The sequence below is a fragment of the Ranitomeya imitator genome, chromosome 1 (genome assembly GCF_032444005.1).
Source record: "Ranitomeya imitator isolate aRanImi1 chromosome 1, aRanImi1.pri, whole genome shotgun sequence".
NCBI lineage: Eukaryota > Metazoa > Chordata > Amphibia > Anura > Dendrobatidae > Ranitomeya > Ranitomeya imitator.
The window spans coordinates 4,530,555-4,544,731 of NC_091282.1; the positions used below are offsets into that span (position 1 = coordinate 4,530,555).

Sequence of the window (14,177 nt, forward strand, 5' to 3'; positions counted from 1 at the left end):
GAGGTTCCTGTGACTGCTAGGGATGAGGATCCTGGAAGGAGAGGTTCCTGTGACTGATAGATGAGGTGCCGGGCATCAGAGGTTCCCGTGACTGATAGATGAGGTGCCGAGCAGCAGAGGTTCCTGTGACTGATAGATGAGGTGACGGGCAGCAGAGGTTCCCGTGACTGATAGATGAGGTGCCGGGCAGCAGAGGTTCCCGTGACTGATAGATGAGGTGCCGGGCATCAGAGGTTCCCGTGACTGATAGATGAGGTGCCGAGCAGCAGAGGTTCCTGTGACTGATAGATGAGGTGACGGGCAGCAGAGGTTCCCGTGACTGATAGATGAGGTGCCGGGCAGCAGAGGTTCCTGTGACTGATAGATGAGGTGACGGGCAGCAGAGGTTCCCGTGACTGATAGATGAGGTGCCGGGCAGCAGAGGTTCCTGTGACTGATAGATGAGGTGCCGGGCATCAGAGGTTCCCGTGACTGATAGATGAGGTGCCGAGCAGCAGAGGTTCCCGTGACTGATAGATGAGGTGACGGGCAGCAGAGGTTCCCGTGACTGATAGATGAGGTGCCGGGCAGCAGAGGTTCCCGTGACTGATAGATGAGGTGCCGGGCAGCAGAGGTTCCTGTGACTGATAGATGAGGTGACGGGCAGCAGAGGTTCCCGTGACTGATAGATGAGGTGCCGGGCATCAGAGGTTCCCGTGACTGATAGATGAGGTGTCGGGCAGCAGAGGTTCCTGTGACTGATAGATGAGGAGCCGGGCAGCAGAGGTTCCTGTGACTGCTAGGGATGAGGATCCTGGAAGGAGAGGTTCCTGTGACTGATAGATGAGGTGCCGGGCATCAGAGGTTCCCGTGACTGATAGATGAGGTGCCGAGCAGCAGAGGTTCCTGTGACTGATAGATGAGGTGACGGGCAGCAGAGGTTCCCGTGACTGATAGATGAGGTGCCGGGCAGCAGAGGTTCCCGTGACTGATAGATGAGGTGCCGGGCATCAGAGGTTCCCGTGACTGATAGATGAGGTGCCGAGCAGCAGAGGTTCCTGTGACTGATAGATGAGGTGACGGGCAGCAGAGGTTCCCGTGACTGATAGATGAGGTGCCGGGCAGCAGAGGTTCCTGTGACTGATAGATGAGGTGACGGGCAGCAGAGGTTCCCGTGACTGATAGATGAGGTGCCGGGCAGCAGAGGTTCCTGTGACTGATAGATGAGGTGCCGGGCATCAGAGGTTCCCGTGACTGATAGATGAGGTGCCGAGCAGCAGAGGTTCCCGTGACTGATAGATGAGGTGACGGGCAGCAGAGGTTCCCGTGACTGATAGATGAGGTGCCGGGCAGCAGAGGTTCCCGTGACTGATAGATGAGGTGCCGGGCAGCAGAGGTTCCTGTGACTGATAGATGAGGTGACGGGCAGCAGAGGTTCCCGTGACTGATAGATGAGGTGCCGGGCATCAGAGGTTCCCGTGACTGATAGATGAGGTGTCGGGCAGCAGAGGTTCCTGTGACTGATAGATGAGGAGCCGGGCAGCAGAGGTTCCTGTGACTGATAGATGAGGAGCCGGGCAGCAGAGGTTCCCGTGACTGATAGATGAGGTGCCGAGCAGCAGAGGTTCCTGTGACTGATAGATGAGGTGACGGGCAGCAGAGGTTCCCGTGACTGATAGATGAGGTGCCGGGCAGCAGAGGTTCCTGTGACTGATAGATGAGGTGACGGGCAGCAGAGGTTCCCGTGACTGATAGATGAGGTGCCGGGCATCAGAGGTTCCCGTGACTGATAGATGAGGTGCCGGGCAGCAGAGGTTCCTGTGACTGATAGATGAGGTGACGGGCAGCAGAGGTTCCCGTGACTGATAGATGAGGTGACGGGCAGCAGAGGTTCCCGTGACTGATAGATGAGGTGCCGGGCATCAGAGGTTCCCGTGACTGATAGATGAGGTGACGGGCAGCAGAGGTTCCCGTGACTGATAGATGAGGTGACGGGCAATACAAATAATTAAAGGGTCTTGAAGGGCAGAAGTTTGCTGGTGGGGTCTCTCTGCATAAATCTCAATGACTTCTTTTTTTTTTGCAGTGAATTGGTTGGATCCAGGACGGACACTGAGAGAACAAGGAGTTGATGAGAATGAGACTCTCCTGCTGAGGCGCAAGTTCTTCTACTCTGACCAGAATGTGGACTCCCGGGACCCAGTGCAGCTGAATCTGCTGTATGTGCAGGTGTGTGTCCGTCCGCTCCGGAGCTGTGCTACTCACCGGGCCGTGCATGAGCCATTCATTGAGCTTCTCTTCTCACCTGCTTCTGCTGACCTCTTAGGCTCGGGATGACATTCTGAATGGCTCCCACCCCGTCTCCTTCGATAAGGCTTGTGAGTTTGCTGGTTACCAGTGTCAGGTGCAGTTCGGACCACATAATGAGATGAAGCACAAGCCAGGCTTTCTGGAGTAAGTGAGGTGGATGAGGGTGCTTCTGTTTTTTGCTATGGTGGTGACCGTCCTGGTGTGTGCGCCCCGCAATAGACTTCACTAAATGCTCTTTTATTCCAGATTAAAAGATTTTTTGCCTAAAGAGTACATCAAGCAGAAGGGGGAACGAAAGATCTTCCTGGTGAGTATGACGTGCTCTTGAGAGGTGTGTGGTACGGCGTGCTTACAGTCTGTGCCATGCTGTGTTCTCCCTCTCGTAGTCTCACAAGCAGTGCGGTAACATGAGTGAGATAGAAGCCAAGGCTCGATATGTCAAGCTGGCGCGGTCTCTGAAGACATACGGCGTCTCCTTCTTCCTTGTGAAGGTGAGCAGGTGACACATCACATGTTAGACCTGATGGCATCCCGTCCACTGCCCTCCATTATTGCCACCAGACTGATGTGCCGGCCCCCGTCAGGCTCTATCATTGGTCTATATGTGTAGTTACTTGTGTGATGTCTTTATACGATCAATATCTTGTTTAAAAGCACCTTCAGGGTTATCACCAGGTAGGATCCTTGCTTATTTACGCCATTTTTTGGCTGCTGTATCCCCACCCCGTTCGTTTTCCACACATTGGCCACCCTATTGTTGCTCTAGCCTCTTGGTCTTGTGGCTCAGTGTTATTACCATTGTCTGTTCTAGGAAAAAATGAAGGGTAAGAACAAGCTGGTTCCTCGGCTTCTGGGCATCACCAAGGAATGTGTAATGAGGGTAGATGAGAAAACCAAGGAAGTGATCCAGGAGTGGAACCTAACGAACATCAAGCGCTGGGCAGCGTCCCCCAAGAGCTTCACACTGGTCAGTAGATTGCATGCCTCTCTGCCTCCCGCAGGGTATGATCTCCTCTAATCCTGTGTATTCTTAGGACTTCGGAGACTATCAAGATGGCTACTACTCTGTTCAGACTACAGAAGGGGAACAGATTGCGCAGCTCATCGCTGGATACATTGACATCATCCTGAAGAAGGTGACCACAGCAGACTGTTGCTCTTGACATGAATATGTCTTTATTTTTGAGTGCGGTCGTCTTCTCCTACCCTTTTTGACTTGTTTGGACTTTTTCTACCCTACATCTCTTAACCGGGCGTCTTCTCCCTTTACTCTCTGAGACGGACGTCTTCTCCTCATGCTCCTTTCTGAGACGTTGTTGTCTCTTACCCCCTTTTTATCTGAGATGGCTGTCGTCTTCTACCTCTTTCATATCTGTGGGCGAGTCGTCTTTTCCTCCCCTTCCTCTCTGAGCCGGTCATCTTCTCCTCCCCCCACCTTTCTGAGCCCCTTACATGCTATGCTGGTCTCCTCTTTTTTTCCATTTTTTTCTGAGATGATCTCTGCTTTCGCACGTTTATTCTCTATGATGGCCTCGTCTTTTTCACCCTTCTTTTAGACTGTCTCTTCTTTTAAACCATTATTCTCTCAGATGGCTTCCTCATTGTTCCTCTAAGACGTTCTCCTCTTGCTCATGCTTCTTGTTTGACATGGTCTTCTCTTTTTCACTTTTCTTTATGACGATCTTTTTCCCTCACCCTTCTCTTCTCAGATAATCTTTTCCTGCTAATCCTAATCCCCTTTAGCCCGTTTGCCCCGACCCGTCTCAGAGCCGCTAGTTTGCCCCGAGTCGCTAGTTTGCCCCGAGCCGCTCCTTTGCCCCAATCTCCGAGCCGCTCGTTTGCGCCAACCCAACTCCAAGCCGGTTGTTTGCCCCGACCCGCTCGTTTGCCCCAACCAATCTCTGAGCTGCTCGATTGCCCCAACCTATCTCCGAGCCGCTCGTTTCCCCCGACCCGCTAGTTTGCCCCAACCAATCTCCGAGCCGCTCATTTGCCCCAACCCTCTCGTTTGCCCTAACCAATCTCCGAGCCCCTCGTTTGCCCCAACCAATCTCTGAGCCGCTTGTTTGCCCTGACCCGCTCGTTTGCGCCAACCAATCTCTGACCCGCTCGTTTGCCCCGACCCGCTAGTTTGCCTTAACCAAACTCCGAGCCGCTCGTTTGCTCCAACCAATCTCCGAACCGCTCGTTTGCCCCAACCAATCTCTGAGCCGCTCGTTTGCCCTGACCCGCTCGTTTGCGCCAACCAAAATCCAAGCTGCTCGTTTGCCCCAACCAATCTCCGAGCCGCTCATTTGCCCCGGCCCGTCTCCGAGCCGCTCGTTTGCCCACTTTTGCCCGGGATGATGGGTTTGACTAAAGCAGAGTGAGGGCTCATGGCATGTCCCGCCTGCAGTCATGCCTGTCCTTCCATCCCCAGTCGCTAATTGTTTCTGTCTCTCGCTATTTAGAAAAAAAGCAAAGATCACTTTGGCTTGGAGGGGGATGAGGAGTCAACCATGTTGGAGGATTCTGTTTCACCAAAGAAGTAAGAAACTAGCAGAGGAAAAGCTGCTGATCCTTGTGTAGATGCGGCCTCGTGCCAACTCCTTAATTATGATGCCAATGCAGTGAAATGTATCTCCTGCCAAAGTCAGACATTAATGGGCCCAGACCAGAACCTCGGCCTCCAGTGTGCAAGAATATAACTACTACAGTGCAATGTAAAAGTTAGGGCACCCCTGGTGAAAGTTACTGTTATTGTGAACAGTTACGCAATCTAAAGATGAAATGATCTAAAAGGACTAAAGTGCAGATCTTCTCCAAGTTATCTAGGTTCTTTGGGTGTCTCATGTGGACTTTAATCTTGAGCTCCTTCCACAAGTTTTCAATTGGGTTAAGGTCAGGAGACTGACTAGGCCACTGCAACACCTGGATTTTTTGCCTCTTGAACCAGGCCTTGGTTTTCTTGGCTGTGTGCTTTGGGTCGTTGTCTTGTTGGAAGATGAAATGACGACCCATCTTAAGATCCTTGATGGAGGAGCGGAGGTTCTTGGCCAAAATCTCCAGGTAGACCGTGCTATCCATCTTCCCATGGATGCGGACCAGATGGCCAGGCCTCTTGGCTGAGAAACAGCCCCACAGCATGATGCTGCCACCACCACCATATATATATATATATATATATATATATATATATATATATATATATATATATATATATATATATATATATAGATATATATATCTATATAGATATATAGATATATATATATATAGATATATAATCGCTGGGCAATATACTACGTTACAATGTGGCTGGGCAATATGCCACCATCTAGTGTGTATGTATATGTATGTACATGTATGTATGTGTATATGTATATATATATATATATATATATATATATATATATATATATATATATATATATAATGTGTGTATATTTAGCAAATTTATTAAAAAAAGAAAAAGTTAAATTTCACATAGGATTGGCGCATAGCAAATGTGGTGCCAATATTCAAAAAGGGCTCTAAAAGTGAACCTGGAAATTATAGGCCAGTAAGTCTAACCTCTATTGTTGGTAAAATATTTGAAGGGTTTCTGAGGGATGTTATTCTGGATTATCTCAATGAGAATAACTGTTTAACTCCATATCAGCATGGGTTTATGAGAAATCGCTCCTGCCAAACCAATCTAATCAGTTTTTATGAAGAGGTAAGCTATAGGCTGGACCACGGTGAGTCATTGGACGTGGTATATCTCGATTTTTCCAAAGCGTTTGATACCGTGCCGCACAAGAGGTTGGTACACAAAATGAGAATGCTTGGTCTGGGGGAAAATGTGTGTAAATGGGTTAGTAACTGGCTTAGTGATAGAAAGCAGAGGGTGGTTATAAATGGTATAGTCTCTAACTGGGTCGCTGTGACCAGTGGGGTACCGCAGGGGTCAGTATTGGGACCTGTTCTCTTCAACATATTCATTAATGATCTGGTAGAAGGTTTACACAGTAAAATATCGATATTTGCAGATGATACAAAACTATGTAAAGCAGTTAATACAAGAGAAGATAGTATTCTGCTACAGATGGATCTGGATAAGTTGGAAACTTGAGCTGAAAGGTGGCAGATGAGGTTTAACAATGATAAATGTAAGGTTATACACATGGGAAGAAGGAATCAATGTCACCATTACACACTGAACGGGAAACCACTGGGTAAATCTGACAGGGAGAAGGACTTGGGGATCCTAGTTAATGATAAACTTACCTGGAGCAGCCAGTGCCAGGCAGCAGCTGCCAAGGCAAACAGGATCATGGGGTGCATTAAAAGAGGTCTGGATACACATGATGAGAGCATTATACTGCCTCTGTACAAATCCCTAGTTAGACCGCACATGGAGTACTGTGTCCAGTTTTGGGCACCGGTGCTCAGGAAGGATATAATGGAACTAGAGAGAGTACAAAGGAGGGCAACAAAATTAATAAAGGGGATGGGAGAACTACAATACCCAGATAGATTAGCGAAATTAGGATTATTTAGTCTAGAAAAAAGACGACTGAGGGGCGATCTAATAACCATGTATAAGTATATAAGGGGACAATACAAATATCTCGCTGAGGATCTGTTTATACCAAGGAAGGTGACGGGCACAAGGGGGCATTCTTTGCGTCTGGAGGAGAGAAGGTTTTTCCACCAACATAGAAGAGGATTCTTTACTGTTAGGGCAGTGAGAATCTGGAATTGCTTGCCTGAGGAGGTGGTGATGGCGAACTCAGTCGAGGGGTTCAAGAGAGGCCTGGATGTCTTCCTGGAGCAGAACAATATTGTATCATACAATTATTAGGTTCTGTAGAAGGACGTAGATCTGGGGATTTATTATGATGGAATATAGGCTGAACTGGATGGACAAATGTCTTTTTTCGGCCTTACTAACTATGTTACTATGTTACATAGGTCTCTATACAGTATAATTTTATTATTATTTATTTATATAGCACCATTAATTCCATGGTGCTGTACATGAGAAGGGGTTACATACAAACTGCCAATATCTCTTACAGTAAACTAACAATGACGGACTGGTACAGAGGGGCGAGGACCCTGCCCTTGCGGGCTTACATTCTACAGGATTATGGGGGATGGAGACAGAAGGTCGAGGGTTGCAGGAGCTCCGGTGTTGAGGTGGCCGTGTGGTCTTTACAGGCTGTAAGCTTCTTTGAAGAGATGGGTTTTCAGGTTCCGTCTGAAGGATCTAAATGTGATGGATAACTGGATGTGTTGGTGCAAAGAATTCCAGAGGATGGGGGATAGTCGGGAGAAGTCTTGGAGGTTATTGGATGAGGAGCGAATAAGTGTGGAGGAGAGGAGGAGGTCTTGGGAGGATCGGAGATCACGTGAGGGAAGATATTGAGAGATTAGTTTGGAAATATACGGAGGAGAAAGATTATGGATGGCTTTGTAGGTCAGTGTTAAGGTACCGTCACACATAACGATATCGTTGCTTTTTGTGACGTAGCAACGATATCATTAACGAAATCGTTATGTGTGACGGCGACCAACAATCAGGCCCCTGCTGGGAGATCGCTGGTCGCTGGGGAAAGATCAGAACTTTATGTTGTCGCTGGACTCCCGCTGACATCGCTGAATCGGCGTGTGTGACTCCGATCCAGCGATGTCTTCACTGGTAACCAGGGTAAATATCGGGTTACTAAGCGCAGGGCCGCGCTTAGTAATCCGATATTTACCCTGGTTACCAGTGTAAAAGTAAAAAAAAAAACATTACATACTTACATTCCGGTGTCTGGTCAGGTCCCTCGCCTTCAGCTTCCCGCACTGACTGTGAGCGCCGGCCAGCCGTAAAGCAGAGCACAGCGCAGACGTCACCGCTGTACTTTACGGCCGGCGCTCAGTCAGTGCTGGAAGCTGAAGGCGAGGGACCTGACCAGACACCGGAATGTAAGTATGTACTGTTTTTTTACATTTACAATGGTAACCAGGGGTAAACATCGGGTTACTAAGCGGCATCGTTGGTCGCTGGAGAGCGGTCTGTGTGACAGCTCTCCAGCGACCAAACAGCGACGCTGCAGCGATCGACATCGTTGTTGGTATCGCTGCAGCGTCGCTTAGTGTGACGGTACCTTTAGTAGTTTAAACTGGATACGCTGGAAATTGGGAGCCAGTGAAGGGATTTGCAAAGAGGTGAAGCAGGAGTGTAGCGAGGAGATAGATTAATTATTCGGGCAGCAGAGTTAAGGATGGACTGGAGGGGTGCGATTGTGTTAGAAGGTAGACCACAGAGGAGGGTGTTGCAGTAGTCGAGGTGGGAGATGATGAGGGCATGCACAAGAATTTTAGTAGATTGTGGAATGAGGAAGGGACGGATTCTGGAGATATTTTTGAGTTGGAGGAGACAGGAGGTGGCAAGAGCTTGGATGTGCGGTTTGAAGGACAGGGCAGAGTCAAGGGTTACTCCGAGGCAGCGGATTTTGGGGACAGGGAAAGTGTGATTTCATTTATTTTGATAGATAGATCAGGTAGGGAAGATATGCATGATGGAGGAAAGATGATGAGTTCAGATTTGTCCACATTGAGCTTGAGGAAGCGAGAGGAGAAGAAGGAGGATATGGCCGATAGACACTCTGGGATTCTGGAGAGCAGAGAGGTGACATCTGGGCCAGAGAGGTAGATCTGAGTGTCATCAGCATATAGATGGTACTGGAAGCCATAGGACCTTAGGAGTTGTCCCAGGCAGAGTGTATAGATTGAGAAGAGTAAGGGCCCTAGGACAGAGCCTTGGGGGGACTCCAACAGAGAGGGGGCGAGATGAAGAGGTAGTGTGGGAGTAGGAAACACTAAATGTGCGGTTGGCAAGGTATGAGAAGGTCCAAGATAGGGCGAGGTCTTTGACACCAAAGGAAGAGAGGATCTGTAGTAGGAGGCAGTGGTCAACTTTGTCTAAGGCAGAAGACAGGTCTAGAAGGAGGAGTATAGAGAATTGTCTGTTCGCTTTGGCTGTAAGTAAGTCGTTAGGAATGCACTCCCCATAGGCCTCCATATAATATAATGCATTCCCCATAGGCCTCCATATAGTATAATGCACTCCCCATAGGCCTCCATATAGTATAATGCACTCCCCATAGGCCTCCATATAGTATAATGCACTCCCCATAGGCCTCCATATAGTATAATGCACTCCCCATAGGCCTCCATATAGTATAATGCACTCCCCATAGGCCTCCATATAGTATAATGCACTCCCCATAGGCCTCCATATAGTATAATGCACTTTCCATAGGCCTCCATATAGTATAATGCACTCCCCATAGTCCTCCATATAGCATAACGCACTCCCCATAGTCCTCCATATAGTATAATGCACTCCCCATAGGCCTCCATATAGTATAATGCACTCCCCATAGGCCTCCATATAGTATAATGCACTTTCCATATGCCTCCATATAGTATAATGCACTCCTCATAGGCCTCCATAAAGTATAATGCACTCCCCATAGGCCTCCATAAAGTATAATGCACTCCCCATAGGCCTCCATATAGTATAATGCCCTTTGCATAGTCCTCTATACAGTATAATGCACTCCCCATAGGCCTCAATATAGTATAATGCACTTCCCATAGTCCTCCATATATTATAATGCACTCCGATATAGGCCCCTGTATAGTATGATACCTTAAAAAAATGCAATTTAAAAAATACAATACCATCTCTCCTCCTTATTGTCTCGCTACCCTTGAGATCAACGGTGTGTATGGAGAAAAAGGCACAGGATTGCAGGAAACCATTAAGCATGGCGGGGGATCAATCAGGATTTGGGGTTGCGTTGCTGCCAATGACACGGCAAACATTTCACAGGTAGAGGGAAGAATGGATCCAATGACATTTCAACAAATTTTTGATGCAAACATAAAACATCTGTAAAAAAGCTGAAAGTTGAAAGAGCATTTTGTCCCCCCTAAAATACAAAGGAAGTGTCTTTAACGTTAGGCGTATTACAGATCATTTCATTTTCAACTTGACTAATAACAATAACAGTAATTTTGACCAGCGGTGCCCAAACTTTTACATTATATAATACTGCCCCATGTACAAGACTATAACTACTATAATACTGCCCCTATGTGTAAGAATATAACTACTATAATACTGCTCCCTATGTACAAAAATATAACTACTATAATACTGCTTCTATGTACAAGAATATAACTACTATAATACTGCCCCTATGTACAAAAATATAACTACTATAATACTGCTCCTATGTACAAGAATATAACTACTATAATACTGCTCCTATGTACAAGAATATAACTACTATAATACTGCTCCTATGTACAAGAATATAACTACTATAATACTGCTCCTATGTACAAGAATATAACTACTATAATACTGCCCCCTATGTATCAGAATATAATTACTATAATACTGCCCCCTATGTACAAGAATATAACTACTATAATACTGCCCCCATGTACAAGAATATAACTACTATAATACTGCCCCCTATGTACATGAATATAACTACTATAATACTGCCCCTATGTACAAGAATATAACTACTATAATACTGCTCCTATGTACAAGAATATAACTACTATAATACTGCCCCTATGTACAAGAATATAACTACTATAATACTGCTCCTATGTACAAGAATATAACTACTATAATAATACTCCCCCTATGTATAGGAATATAACTACTATAATACTGCCCCTATGTACAAAAATATAACTACTATAATACTGCTCCTATGTACAAGAATATAACTACTATAATACTGCTCCTATGTACAAGAATATAACTACTATAATACTGCCCCCTATGTACAAGAATATAACTACTATAATACTGCTCCTATGTACAAGAATATAACTACTATAATACTGCCCCCTATGTACAAGAATATAACTACTATAATACCGCTCCTATGTATAAGAATATAACTACTATAATACTGCCCCTATGTACAAGAATATAACTACTATAATACTGCCCCCTATGTACAAGAATATAACTACTATAATACTGCTCCTATGTACAAGAATATATCTATTATAATACTGCTCCTATGTACAAGAATATAACTACTATAATACTGCCCCCTATGTACAAGAATATAACTACTATAATACTGCCCCCTATACAAGAATATAACTACTATAATACTGCCCCCTATGTACAAGAATATAACTACTATAATACTGCCCCCTATACAAGAATATAACTTCTATAATACTGCCCACTATGTACAAGAATATATCTACTATAATACTGCTCCTATGTATAAGAATATAACTACTATAATACTGCTCCTATGTACAAGAATAGTACTACTATAATACTGCTCCTATGTACAAGAATATAATTACTATAATACTGCTCCTATGTACAAGAATATAACTACTATAATACTGCCCCCTATACAAGAATATAACTTCTATAATACTGCCCACTATGTACAAGAATATATCTACTATAATACTGCTCCTATGTATAAGAATATAACTACTATAATACTGCTCCTATGTACAAGAATAGTACTACTATAATACTGCTCCTATGTACAAGAATATAACTACTATAATACTGCTCCTATGTACAAGAATATAATTACTATTATACTGCGCCTATGTACAAGAATATAACTACTATAATACTGCTCCTATGTACAAGAATATAATTACTATAATACTGCTCCTATGTACAAGAATATAACTACTATAATACTGCCCACTATGTACAAGAATATAACTACTATAATACTGCTCCTATGTACAAGAATATAACTACTATAATACTGCTCCTATGTACAAGAATATAACTACTATAACACTGCTCCTATGTACCAGAATATAACTACTATAATACTGCTCCTATGTACAAGAATATAACTACTATAATACTGCCCACTATGTACAAGAATATATCTACTATAATAATGCTCCTATGTATAAGAATATAACTACTATAATACTGCCCCTATATACAAGAATATAACTACTATAATACTGCTCCTATGTATAAGAATATAACTACTATAATACTGCCTCTATGTACAAGAATATAACTACTATAATACTGCCCCTATGTACAAGAATATAACTACTATAATACTGCCCCTATATACTGGAATATAACTACTATAATACTGCTCCTATATACAAGAATATAACTACTATAATACTGCCCACTATGTACAAGAATATATCTACTATAATACTGCTCCTATGTATAAGAATATAACTACTATAATACTGCTCCTATGTACAAGAATATAACTACTATAACACTGCCCCCTATATAAGACTGTATCCGCTTTAATACTGATAGTTGCTTGTACACCAGAACCGTATGTATAAACCAATGAACATACAGTATTTTATTTGTAATACAACCGCTTAATGACGTGTATAAAGGTGTGATCCCGCGAGACGTCGCCCATGTGATAATCAGTGACGGAGCTGAGATGGTTGCCTCCACCGGTGATCCCACCGCCATATAGCGTCATCTCAGCCGTCGCTGTTTGGCTTTGGCCATCGTGTCGGACATGTAACTGACGCTGATGGAGACGATCATCATGTGACAAATGTATAGAGATCGCAGCAGATGACATTGTGAGCCGCAGCAGCTGGTACTTGTGAAGACCCCTGTGATGCCGCCCCCCGCCACACCGGCTCACTGCTCGGTTGTGTCCTTTCTCTTCGTCGCGGCTTTGCTCGGGGTGAGACCTTGTTTTGTCGTCTTTTTCAGGTCTACGCTTCTTCAGCAGCAGTTTAATCAAGTTGGTAAAGTGGAGCATGGCTCCGTGGCTCTGCCGGCCATCATGCGTTCTGGGGCCGGGGGTCCTGAGAACTTCCAGGTGGGCTCCATGCCGCAGGCTCAGCAGCAGATCACCAGCGGACAGATGCACTGGGGACATATGCCGCCTCTGGTGAGGACCCCATTTGATCTGTTCCTACATTAGTGGTTGCACGCATGCTTCTCTTCTGATCACTCCTGTTCCTCTGCCCCCGACAGACTTCTGCCCAGCAGGCTCTGACTGGCACCATTAACTCCAGCATGCAGGCGGTGAATGCAGCTCAGGCCACCCTCGAGGACTTCGATACTCTGCCACCTCTGGGCCAGGATGCGGTGAGTATGAAGCTGACCGGACACAATGGTCCACAAAGCCCAGCGCCCCTAGAGAAATGGGCTCAATATGCGGGCCCCCTTCTCCATCATAGCTTGCTTTCTGGCTAGTGGCGTCTGTAGGTGATGGCCAACATTGTGTATTCCAATACTGTAAACCATCGGCATCGGTGTGACCAGTAGAAGCGCGAAACAGCAGCGCGAAACGGCTGTCCTCCACTCCCTCTCCCATCCTCCCGACGCCGATCGTTTAAAGTATTGGAATAAATAAGTTTTTTACCCGGTGAGTGCCGTCCGTTCCTTCCAATTTTTGGATCCATTGTGGCTATTTTCTTTGGAGCTGCACCCCGGCTCACGGAGCACTTACTGCTGTGTACCTGCCTGCAGCATCAGTTCCTGCAATTACCTGTGCACTGAGTGCGCTTCCCCGCTGTGCGGATTAACTCTTTGTTGGCCAACATTGTGCCCGTATTCTGAGTCTCCCCGGTCTGTAGCTTCATTCTGACATTGAAAAGAGAGAGTGTATCCCAAACGTTCTCTGGTAGTCAGTAGTGTGAATGGGGGGATATCTGTCACCCACTGAGCCCAGAAGAGCGCAGCACAGAATCAGGGGCTATCACAAACCCCCCGAGCCCAAAAGAGCACAGCACAGAATGAGGGGCTATCACACAACCCCCCGAGCCTAGAAGAGCGCAGCACAGAATGAGGGGCTATCACAAACCCCTGAGCCCAGAAGAGCGCAGCACAGAATGAGGGG

General features: G+C 45.8%; 1 protein-coding gene across 3 annotated transcripts in view; it reads left to right on the top strand.

The window, feature by feature from the left end:
* Positions 1 to 14,177, top strand: part of TLN1 (talin 1) — a 111,927-nt gene that overhangs the window by 38,370 nt on the left and 59,380 nt on the right. For all 3 annotated transcript variants that reach the window (XM_069745550.1, XM_069745561.1, XM_069745556.1), the window contains exons 6-14: positions 2,066 to 2,208; positions 2,306 to 2,433; positions 2,536 to 2,596; positions 2,676 to 2,780; positions 3,101 to 3,256; positions 3,324 to 3,425; positions 4,740 to 4,816; positions 13,043 to 13,223; positions 13,310 to 13,423. In XM_069745550.1, the coding sequence (XP_069601651.1) occupies positions 2,066 to 2,208; positions 2,306 to 2,433; positions 2,536 to 2,596; positions 2,676 to 2,780; positions 3,101 to 3,256; positions 3,324 to 3,425; positions 4,740 to 4,816; positions 13,043 to 13,223; positions 13,310 to 13,423 (1,067 nt within the window). The remainder of the gene's footprint in view (positions 1 to 2,065; positions 2,209 to 2,305; positions 2,434 to 2,535; positions 2,597 to 2,675; positions 2,781 to 3,100; positions 3,257 to 3,323; positions 3,426 to 4,739; positions 4,817 to 13,042; positions 13,224 to 13,309; positions 13,424 to 14,177) is intronic.